The sequence below is a fragment of the Nicotiana sylvestris genome, chromosome 10 (genome assembly GCF_000393655.2).
Source record: "Nicotiana sylvestris chromosome 10, ASM39365v2, whole genome shotgun sequence".
In the NCBI taxonomy this organism is placed as follows: Eukaryota; Viridiplantae; Streptophyta; class Magnoliopsida; order Solanales; family Solanaceae; genus Nicotiana; species Nicotiana sylvestris.
In genome coordinates, this window is record NC_091066.1 from 109,125,368 (window position 1) to 109,137,881 (window position 12,514).

The 12,514-nt window shown below is 42.4% G+C and overlaps 1 protein-coding gene across 4 annotated transcripts in view; it reads right to left on the reverse strand.

Moving 5' to 3' along the window:
- Positions 1–12,514, reverse strand: part of LOC104234964 (uncharacterized) — a 43,396-nt gene that overhangs the window by 891 nt on the left and 29,991 nt on the right. For all 4 annotated transcript variants that reach the window (XM_009788620.2, XM_009788621.2, XM_009788619.2 and 1 more), the window contains 2 exons: positions 11,961–12,043; positions 11,793–11,878 (listed from right to left, as the gene is read on the reverse strand). In XM_009788620.2, the coding sequence (XP_009786922.1) occupies positions 11,793–11,878; positions 11,961–12,043 (169 nt within the window). The remainder of the gene's footprint in view (positions 1–11,792; positions 11,879–11,960; positions 12,044–12,514) is intronic.

Below are 12,514 nucleotides of genomic sequence, written 5' to 3' on the forward strand. Positions count from 1 at the left end.
ACTAATTTCGTGCTTTCTAGTCATTGCAAGGTTCTTATTTTAACCGTAGCTCTTCATATACGCTTAGCTCTAGACCGAGGGCAGAACAACTGTTAATCTTGGGTCCGAGCCTGGATCCAACATCACAATTGGTTTGGTTATTTATTTTATCTTTAATTCGCTTATCTAACATTCTTGATCATCTGTGTTGAATCAACTCACATATCTTTAAAATCGCGTACAAATTCAACTGTTATCCATTTTAAGGGTAAACAGTTTGGTGCCAACCGTGGGACTAAGGATAATAGTGGTGGTTTGATACAAATTTCCATAACACGCTCTATTTTACACTTGTTCTTTAAGATTTTAATTTCAGGTCGGCTTAAAAATGTCAAACTCTCAGTCTGCTCACTTGAACGTTGATGCTGAGTCTAACCATCATGGCGAAAACAACAATATGGAATGAGGTGCCCCATACTGATCCCAATGGAGTCCTAGTTGCGAACCCAGTCGATGCTAACTCGTATGTGGTCATCGATGCCAACCTGCCTACCGACCCTGAGAACAACGTTCATGGAGGAGCCCGACCAACGCTCGAGGTACGCCCGAAGGCGAAGAGCAATCTTCAAGATGTTACAGGGCCAACAGTCGGCGAAAGTGCAGCTGCAAAATCAAAGCCGCGCCCCAGTAAGGTCGAACCCGAACAATCCCGATAAAACACCCGAAGAAATGAGCAGGCCACCGAAAGGCCGGGTGAAACTGAGACCGGTGTCAGCCCCGAAGTAATGAAAATACATGAAGCACTAACCAAACAGGCGGAGTCAGGTGAAAAGAAAAAATTGAGGCAAACGATAAGTAGGCGAGACATATAATTCCCAGGTCGATCAAATCCCAGGAGCACCCAATATTGAAAGGCCTGGATTCCAAGAGATTTGTCCAAAAGCCTTTTCTTTCGAGCGCGTCACCGAAACCAATCCCAAAGAAGTTTCGTATGCCCGATATTCTGAAATATAACGGAACCACAGATCCAAATGAGCATGTGACCTCCTACATATGTGCCATCAAGGGGAACGACTTGGAAGATGATGAAATCGAGCCGGTTTTGCTAAAGAAGTTCGGAGAAACTCTGTCAAAAGGAGCAATGATATGGTTTCAAAACTTACCCCCAAATTCTATGGATTTGTTTGATAGGCATGTAGATGCTTTTGTGAAAGCGCATGTCGGGGCCATCAAGGTCGAGACCAGAAAATCAGACCTTTTCAAGGTAAAGCAAAGAGACAACGAAATGCTCGGGGAGTTCGTATCAAGGTTTCAAATGGAATGGATGGACTTGCCTCCGGTTACGGATGATTGGGCCGTTCAGGCGTTCACTCAAGGACTTAACCCCGAAGCTCCTTGGCTTCACACCAATTAAAATAAAATTTGGTAGAGTACTTGGCTGTAACTTGGGCCAACGTCCACAACTGGTACCAGTCAAAAATTAGAGTTGAGGACGATCAGCTCAGGGCCCCTTCTGGGTCCGTTTATCCCATCAGAACCAATGACAGGTATAAGAGATTCGTCGATCATGAATCGAGACCGAGCAAAGACCAGTATCAACCGTATAGCGGAGATCGAAGGGGTAACGGATCAGAACATCACCTTATGGGGAACAAAAAGAGGAGCAATCGAGGCCACGGTAGCCGGGGACTGATGAGCAAAAATAGTTTCGATAGGCCACTCTGGGCCAGGGAGGCACCAAGATTATCGGAATATAACTTCAATGTTGATGCTGCCAGCATCTTATCAGCCATCGAGCACATCAAGGATACCAAGTGGCCTCGACCATTGCAGTCTGATCCTATCCAGAGAGACCCTAACTTGATGTGTCAGTACAATGGCACTCATGGCCACAGGACCAAGGACTGCCAACAATTAAGAGAAGAAGTGGCCCAATTGTTCAATAACGAGCATCTCCGGGAATTCGTGCGTTATCGAGCCAAAAATCACTTAAGAAAGAGGAACTCCAACAAACAGACCAAACAAGAAGAACCTCATCACGTCATCAACATGATCATTGGAGGGGTTGATGTCCCTCAAGGGCCAATGATAAAACACACTAAAGTATCTATCATGAGGGAGAAATGCATTCGAGATTATATCCTAGAGGGAACCATTTCATTCAACGACAAGGATGCCGAAGGCATCATACAATCTCATAATGATGCACTGGTAATTCTGTACTTATCAATAAATCTCGAGTTAAGCGTGTGTCGATTGATCCGGGTAGCTCGGCCAACATCATCAGATCGAGGATCGTAAAGCAGTTGGGTTTACAAGACCAAATAGCGCCAGCAGTCCGGATGTTGAACGAATTTAACATGGCATGTGAAACCACTAAAGAGGAGATAACCCTACAGGTTAACACTGCCTGGACCATCCAGGAAACAAAGTTCTATGTGATTGAAGGGGATATGAGATATAATGCTCTATTCGGAAAACCATGGGTTCACAACATGAGGGCGGTACCTTCAACCTTGCACCAGGCATTGAAGTTCCCTACACCAGAAGGGATCAAGACAATATACGGAGAACAGCCTGATGCAAATGAGATGTTCGCAATCGATGAAGCACTCTCGGTACCCGTCGTTTCGACATTAAAAAGTGTGGTGCCGACCAGAAAGGCCGAAGTTAAATAGCAATCACCGATGCGGTCACGGTCAGATCGGAGGAACGAGGAGTCGATGAGGAGGATGACTACGGAGTTCCGAGATCATTCATAACTCCTGATGATACCGACCCCACCAAGTCAATGGTCGAAGAATTGGAGCAAGCCATATTGATCGAGCACCTACCAGATTGAAAGGTATACTTGGGCATCGGGTTAGCTCCCGAGCTTAGGAAAAAACTCATTAATTTTCTTAAAGCTAACATAGATTGTTTCGCTTGGTCCCATCTTGACATGACAGGGATCCCGCCGAAGGTAACAACTCATGAGCTGAGTTTGGACCCGAAGTTCCACCAGGTTAAACAGAAGAGATGACCTCAATCCGAGGTCAAGCATGCATTCAGCAAAGACAAGGTATCTAAACTCCTTAAAATAGGGTTTATTCCGGATGTTAAGTACCCGGAATGGTTAGCTAACGTAGTGGTAGTGCCTAAAAAAGGAAATAAGCTAATAATGTGTGCAGATTACAAAGACTTGAACAAGGCATGCCTAAGGATTCCTTTCATTTGCCTAACATCGATCGGATGATCGACGCGATGGCTGGTCACGAGGTACTCAATTTTCTCGATGCCTATTCCGGGTGCAACCATATTCGGATGGACTCGGGTCATCAAGAAAAAACTTCCTTTATCACTAAATTCGGCAAATATTGTTATAACTTAATGCCATTTCGATTAAAGAACGCCGGTGCCACATATCAACGACAAGTAAACCGGATGTTCGAAGAACTGATAGGAAAATCAATGGAAGTTTATATTGATGACATGTTAGTAAGCCCCTGCGAGTAGAGGACCATTTGAAACATTTGCAGGAAACCTTTGACATATTGAAGAAATACAATATGAGGCTGAACCCGGAGAAGTGCGCTTTCGGGTTGGATCGGGAAAGTTCCCCGGGTTCGTGGTATCCAATCAAGGGATCGAGATTAATCCTGACAAAATCAAAGCCACAAAAAACATCATCGTGGTGGACAACGTCAAAGGCGTTCAGAGGTTGAACGGGTGTATAACCGCCTTGGGCTGGTTCATATCGAGGTCCTCAGACAAAAGCCATCGGTTCTTCTCACTGTTGAAGAAGAAGAATAACTTTTCCTGGACCTGGGAGTGCCAACAAGCTTTGGAAGAACTCAAACGGTACCTTTCGAGTCCACCCTTGCTCCACACTCCGAAGGTGGATGAGCAATTGTACCTTTCCTTGGCGGTATCCGAGGTGGCGATAAGTGGACTTAGTCCGAGAAGAGGAAGGTACGCAATTTCCTATTTACTATGTCAGTAGAACTCTAGCCGAGACCGAAACAAGGTATCCTCACCTGGAAAAATTGGCGCTAGCTTTTTTAAGCGCGTCCAGAAAGTTAAAACCATACTTTCAGTACTACCCCATATGTGTCGTAACCTCTTACCCACTAAGGAACATCATGCACAAACCCGAGCTCTCGGGCCGGTTGGCCAAATAGGTCATCGAAATTAGCAGGTACGATATCGAGTATCAACCTCAATTCTCCATCAAATCACAAATTTTGGTAGAATTCGTAGCCAACTTTACACCGGCCTTGATACCCGAAGTCGAAAAGGAATTATTGTTAGCCTCGGGAACTTCCTCGAGAATCTGGACCCTTTTTACAGACGGCGCCTCGAACGCAAAAAGGTCTGGAATTGGCATTGTGTTGACCACCTACGGGGGCTATAATTAGGGAATCTATTATAACTGTAAAATTGACTAATAATGAAGCCGAGTGAGGCTATGATTGCAGGTCTCGAACTAGCTAAAAGCCTTGGGGCCGAGGTGATCAAAGTCAAGTGTGACTCCCTCCTCGTAGTAAATTAAGTCAATGGAACATCTGAAGTAAAAAAGGAACGGATGCAGAGGTACTTGGACAAATTACAGGTAACACTGCATTAATTCAGAGAATGGACTCTACATCACGTGCCACGAGATCAGAACAGTGAGGCCGATGCTCTGGCCAATTTAGGGTCATTAGTTAATACCGATGAGTTCAGCTCGGGAACAGTAGTACAACTCATGAAGTCGGTGATAGAAAAAGGCCACGCCGAAGTAAACTCAACAAGTTTAACTTAGGATTGGAGAAACAAGTACATAGATTACTTGAAGACTGGAAAATTGCCCTCGAGCCCCAAAGAATCGAGAGTTCTGCATACGAAGGCTGCCAGATTTTAGCTTGAGCGAAGGAACTTTGTTCAGAAGAACATTTGACGGCTCGCTAGCCATATGCTTGAGGCCGGGAGACACCGAATATGCCTTGAGGGAAGTTCACCAAGGCACTTGCGGGAACCATTCGGGGGCGGAATCTTTGGTTCAGAAGTTAATCAGGGCCGGCTATTACTGGACCAAAATGGAGAAAGATGCAAAGGACTTTGTACGGAGATGTGACGCTTGCCAGAGACGTACTGATGATCCACCAACTAGGAGAATTGCTTCATTCGATCCTGTCCCCATGGCCGTTTATGAAAATGGGAATATATATCGTCGGTCTCGCGTCGTGGGCACCCGGTAAGGCTCAAATCATACAATTGACCGATTATTTTTCCAAATGGGTCGAAGCTTAAGGGTTCGAAAAGGTCCAGGAAAAAGAGGTCATTGGCTTCATCTGGGACTACATAATATGTTGATTCAGCATACCGTCCAAAATCGTTTACGATAATGGGAAATAGTTCATGGCAGCAAGGTGAATAAGTTATTCGAGGATCACAATATTAAGAAAATACTATCAACACCCTACCACCCGAGTGGAAGCGGACAAGCAGAATCTACGAACAAGACCATTCTCCAAACCCTGAAAAAGAGGTTGATCGATGCCAAAAGGAGATGGAAGGAAATTTTGCCTGAAGTCCATTGGGCATATCGTACGACCTCAAAGTCTAGTACCGGGGACACCCTGTTCTTAATGGTCTACGCTGCCGAAGCCTTAATACTAGTCGAAGTGGGAGAACCAAGCCTTAGGTTCCGATATGCGACCGAAGAGTCGAATGGCAAGGCCATGATCACGAGCTTGGAACTACTGGATGGGCGTGAGGCCGCCCTAGTCCGATTAGCCGCCTAGAAACAGCGGATAGAAAGTGTTAAATAGTTAGTCATGTATAGAGTCCCACATCGGGAAGTAGATACCTATTATTATGTGATCGTTGTAAATAAATAGGGCGTTGTACAACATTTTAGATAATCAATAATATTTTTCTCCCGTGTTGTCTCACATGATATCAGAGCAATCGTGAGAGATTTATCACTGTGCATAAATTCCAACAACTCGGGGAAGAGAAATCAGTCAACCGGAAGTCTTTTTCCGGCAAACACAAGCCTGCTGCAAAGTAAAAAGCCATTTTTCGTCAGTGTTGTGCAAAAACCAACACCACCACGAAGTAAATCGGCCTCTAGCGACCAACCCATAAAAAAATCTCCGTCAAAAGATCATCCACGCGCTCCCACGCGCCGTCGAAAGAAAAATTTTCGGCGAAGTTCTGACGTCATGCACCGGCGCATGGGGCCCTTTCGGGTCACTTTTTGGAAAATTTTCTTTGGGACATATTGCCCGCAAGGGAATTCCGAGCCACCTATCCAGGTTACACCAAATTCCGACCACTTTTATATTTTTCCGGCATGAATAGTTTTCTGGCGTGAACAGTGATTTTAGAAGGTTTGTTGATTTTCCGGCGTGAAAATTATAATGTCATTCGTATCAGAAGCCTTTTGACTCGCAATCTGTTGGATCCAATGCATTGAATCCGATCCAGATGGTTTTTTTATCAGATTATATTGAGTTCCTTCAGTACAAAGCATGTAAGGAGACATCTTCTAAGATAGCTTCTATTGTTCAAATAGGTAATAGTGTGACTTGAGTCTCCCAATCTTCATCCTCTGAGTCTTGGGTCATTGATTCAGGTGCATCAGATCACATTTCTGGTAACAAATCTCTTTTCACTACTATTTCGTATTCTCAATCTCTTCCAACAGTCACAATGGCCAATGAGTCTCAAACCATGGCAATTGCAATAGGTCAAGCAAGCCCACTTTCTTCCTTATCTTTAGATTCAGTTCTTTATGTTCTCAGTAGTCCTTTTAATCTCATAGCCGTTAGTCGCTTAGCCAAATCACTTAAATGCATTGTTTTATTTCTTGATGACCTTGTTTTTATACAGGATTGCATTACGGGGCGAATCATTGGTACCGGGCGTGAATCAAATAAACTTTATTACCTTATCCTTGCAAAATCACATGGACTCACATCATGTCTTCCTTCAACAACTTGTCCAGTTACTGATTCACCAGATTTATTACATAAACGGTTGGGACATCCCAGTTTGTCAAAACTTCAGAAAATGGTACCTGGTTTATCTCACTTGCCTACTCTAGAGGGTGAGTCTTGTCAGCTCGGTAAGCATACCCGTACCTATTTCCTTTGGCGTCTTGATAATCGAGTAGAGTCACCTTTTACTTTAGTCCATTCAGACGTTTGGGGTCCTAGTCGAGTTAGTTCTACCTTAGGTTTCCGCTACTTTATTAGTTTTATTGATGATTATTCCAGGTGCACTTGGATATTTTTGATGAAAAATCGATCTGACTTGTTTTCTATTTTCAGACCTTCCACGCTGAAATTCAAAATCAATTTGGGGTTTCTATTCGCACATTTTGTAGTGATAATGCCCTAGAGCATGTCTTCCCCATTTCAGCAGTTTATGAACTCTCATGGGATTATTCATCAAGCAATTTGTCAGTACACATCTCAACAAAATGGGGTAGCTGAAAGAAAGAAGAGACATCTTATTGAAACTGCTCGTACCCTACTCATACAATCTCATGTTCCGTTACATTTTTGGGAGGATACAGTTCATACATCTTGCTATCTTATTAATCGTATGCCATCTTCAACTATCCAGAATCAAGTTTCATTCTCTGTCTTGTTTCCCCACTTAACTTTATTCTCTCTTCCACACCGTGTCTTTGGAAGCACGTGTTTTGTTCATAACCTTACTCCAGGAAAAGATAAGTTAGCTCCTCGTGCTCTTAAGTGCGTATTTCTGGGTTGCTCGAGAACGCAAAAGGAGTATCGATGCCATTCTCCAGACCTCTAGTGGTACCTTATGTCTGTTGATGTTACCTTCTTTGAAACCCAATCATACTTCAAAGGCCCACGTAATCACTTAGATATTTCTGAGGTGCTACAAGTTTCATCTTTTGGAGATTCAGTCACTATCTCCCATTCATCTTCCTCTACAACTCCAGCTTCACCACCTGCAACTCCAATTGCAGATCCACCACATATAGCTCCAGCTCCACCACCTAGTCCAATTCAACCTTCTGTAGCTCCACCACTCTTGACTTATCATAGTCATCAACGTCCAGCATCAGGCCTAGGTGATTCACGTCCTGCATCAGATTCTGCACCTACTGCGGACTTGTCTCCTCTTAGACAATCAATTGCACTCCGTAAAGGTGTATGATCCACACTTAATCCTAATCCTCGTTATGTCGGTTTAAGTTATCATTGTCTATCATCACCTCATTGTGCTTTTATATCATCTTTGTCCACTGTTTCTATCGATAAGTCTACGGGTGAGGCACTATCTCATCCAAGATGGCGACATGCTATGATTGACGAGATGTCTGCTTTACATGCGAGTGGCACTTGGAAGCTTGTTCCTCTTCCTTCAGGTAAGTCTACTGTTGGTTATCGTTGGGTTTATGCAATCAAAGTCGGCCCGGATGGCCAAGTTGATCGGCTTAAGGCTCGCCTTGTTGCAAAAGAATACACTCAGATTTTTAGGCTTGATTATAGTGACACTTTCTCTCCCGTGGCTAAAGTAGCATTCGTTCGTCTCTTTTTGTCCATGGTTGTTGTACGTCATTGGACTCTTTATCAGTTAGACATTAAGAATGATTTTCTCCACGATGATCTTGAGAAAAAAGTTTATTTGGAGCAACCACCTGGTTTTGTTGCTCAGGGGAGTCTAGTGGTCTTATATGCCGATTGCGCAAGTCACTATATAGTTTGAAACAACCCCCTCGAGCTTGGTTTGGTAAGTTCAGCACAGTTATTCAGGAGTTGGACATGACTCGTAGTGAAGTTGATCACTCTGTGTTTTATCAGCATTCTGCTCCTAATCTATGTATTTATCTGGTGGTTTATGTTGATGATATTGTTATTACTGGCAAAGATCAGAATAGTATTATTAATTTAAAGCAATATCTCTTTCAGCACTTCCAGACTAAGGATCTAGGCAGACTAAAGTATTTTCTAGGTATTGAGGTCGCTCAGTCTAGCTCAGGTATTGTTATTTCACAGCGGAAGTATGCCTTAGACATTCTTGAGGAGACTGGATGATGGGTTGTAGACCTATTGACTCTCCTATGGATCTGAATGATAAGCTTCTGCCAGGACGAGGGAGCCTCTTAGAGATCCTACGAGATATAGGAGGTTGGTTGGCAAATTGAATTACCTCACAGTGACTAGACCTAACATTTTTTTTCTGATGAGTGTTGTAAGTCCGTTTATGGATTCTCCATGTGATAGTCACTGGGATGCGGTTGTTCGCATTCTTCGATATATAAAGTCAGCTCCAGGCAAAGGATTATTATTCGAGGATCGAGGCCACAAGCAGATTGTTGGGGTACATAGATGCTGATTGGGCAGGATCACCTTCTGATGGAGGTTCTACGTCTGGATATTGTGTTCCAATAGGAGATAATTTGGTCTCTTGGAAGCGCAAGAAACAAAATGCAGTTGCTCGTCTAGCGGCGAAGCCGAATATCGGACCATGGCTATGGCAACGTGTGAGCTAGTTTGGGTCAAGCAGTTGCTCAAGAAGTTGAGGTTTGGAAAAATTACCAAGATAGAACTAGTGTGTGATAATCAAGTTGTGCTTCATATTGCGTCAAATCCGGTGTTTCATGAGAGGACTAAACACATTGAAATCGATTGTCACTTTGAAAGAGAAAAGATACTCTCAGGAGATATTGTTAAAATGTTTGTGAAGTCGAATGATCAGCTAGCTGATATTTTCACTAAGTCTCTTACTGGTTCTCGTATTGGTTACATCTGTAACAAGCTCGGTACATATAATTTGTATGCACAGGCTTGAGGGGGAGTGTTAAGTAGTTAGTCATGTATAGTGTCCAACATCGGGAAGTAGATACATATTATTATGTAATCATTGTACATAAATAGGGTGTTGTACAATACTTTAGATAATCAATACTCCCTCCGTTCCAGTTTATGTGAACCTATTTCCTTTTTGGTCCGTTCCAAAAAGAATAACCCCTTTCTAAATTTGAAAATAATTTAGCTTAAACTTACAATTCTACCCTTAATGAGAAGCTTTTATAGCCGAACAAATACTCTAGGCCCCTTTTTGACTTGTTTAGGACCACAAATTCCAAAAGTCTTCATTTTTTCTTAAACTTCATGCCCAGTCTACTACAACCGAATAGCCAACCTCCGACACTTCAAGATCGAGGACTTGGTGTTGAGAAAAATGACATTGCACACCCGGAACCTGAACGAGGGAAAGCTGAGACCGAATTGGGAAGGACCATATCAAGTCGTTGGAATTACCAACAAAGGCTCGTACAAACTTGAAGCAGGAAACGGTGTACAGCTACTGAACAACTGGAATGTGACGCACTTAAAGCGGTACTACTGCTAAGGTACAATCTCAATTACTCTTTAATAATATTATGAATTGGACTAACACTTGTAGGCAACGGCCAAGGGAGAATATGACTATTAGGTCTGAAAGCACGCGTTACACTCTTTTTCCCTTGAACCGGTTTTGTCCCAAAATAGATTTTTCGGTAAGGTTTTTAACGAGGCAATAGTAAATCGTGCTAATTTAGATTCGAAGGCCGGTCTCAAACCGGAGTCAATGGGCGCATCAACAGTATCCGAGCCCTCTCAAGCTCGACCTCAAATATTGGGGGCCATCACCCTCGGGTTAAGGTTCTTAGCAAGGAAAGGACATTTCGTACTTGAGTAGCTAAGGCTTGGTGGTTAGGATACATTGTAAGGGCTAAACGGTCGAAAGAACTGTGCCCACATAGCCCACCTTAGCCATGATACAAAATTTTTATCATGTACTTTACACATTGAAATGAAAGAAAGTTCTGCCTTGCTATTACGCAGTTTCTTACTTCTTAAAACCTGGATCCTAAGAGCCCACAGGCTACCCTATTCGGGGACTATCGAGCCCAAGGGCTACCCTTACTCGGGGATTATCGAGCCCAGGGGTTACCCTTGCTCAGGGACTATAGTCCGAAAAAATTTCGGATAAACCGGGCTACTAAATGAGCACCAAACCTATTAGGCCGTGCCCAAAAACAAAAGGCTACGGCCACCCAAAAAACGACTTGAAGACATCCGAAGCTCGTAATCAAAGTAAGGCCTTTATAAATATTCAAAATCTGCCAAAAGGTTACCCTCGGCAAAAACATCGGTTAAAAACACTTAAGCATCTTGAGAAAAACAACTTCTGGTAACACCAAGTTTTCAAAGCCTCGAGACCATGTAAGATACACAGACGATTGAGCAATTTCATTGTCTATTATGTCAAGAAGTAACAAGTATATATACAAGTACATGACCCTAACTATAGAAAGAATCAAAAAAGAAAATCCTATAGATTTGTTGTGAATTCCTATAATATTGCTATGTACATTACATAAGAGTATGTCTACGTTCACTAAGTAACAGAATGTTGTTCACTATGTAACAATTATTATTACTATTTATCGCCTTTGGATCATGCTTTTAGTTTCGTTGGTTCGCCTAGCTGGTTAAGTGAGGTGTCATCATGGCTTGGGCAAATTGGGTCGTGATACACATGAAATTATCAACACAATAGGTTCAACACTTTAAGCTTATTTTAAATTCTTTAAAAACGACTTGAAGGCAAAGCCTAATTGTTCTTTGTGTCAGGACAAAATTTTTCTTCTGGTAAGATATCAAAACTAGCCACCAAAGTGTTGTCAGCTGTGTACTAAACTTTGACAGTAACATACAGTTTATGCAGGCAGATTAGACACAATAGTATACGAGCATATGTATTTTGAATAAGTTGATACAACTGACTGAAATAAAGCATCTGCCATGAAGTCATACCTCCAACCAAAAGGTCCAGTTTTTATCGCCTGCACCACTTAATCTACATATATATGATGGAGGACCATTACCAGTCTTCTCAGGAGCTGTATAACATGTCCACTGAGATTAACAAAGCTGCCATAGGTGAAAAAGATCCATACTGAAAGCGGAAAACATATAGATTACCTGGAAGAATGTTATCTGCAAATGACCAGCTGGATAATGAACCAGTAATATTAAGGACTGCAACCCAGACTTCCTTCAAGGAACTGAAAGCAGACAAGAGAAACTATGAAAAAGCTGATTAATTACTAGGGACAGAGAATCTAGTTTTAACACAATAGTACTAGGAGAAAATATACTAGGAAATCTTATCATATCTGAGTTATGAATTTAACTTTATCCCGTTTGCAGTTCATGATCGATTTTTGGCACCAATTTCAAGCAATGGAGATTGAAAATAATCCGAGGACCAATATTTCCCGAGTTCAAACAAGGTAAACATCAACTTTGTGATTTCACATGCTATACTCTATTAAACCTAAGAAATGCCTGTCAAACTGGGGAGAGTCGTATCCAGCAATAAATAACAGCATCACGTTGACATGAACTGCATATTTCAGAGGGATCTTTCTGTAATCAGATTACTACAATTTGATACAGCTAGCGGATAATCTACATCAGAACATGTTTAGCAAAAAAAAAATATTAATCTACATTAAAACATGAATTGAACATTC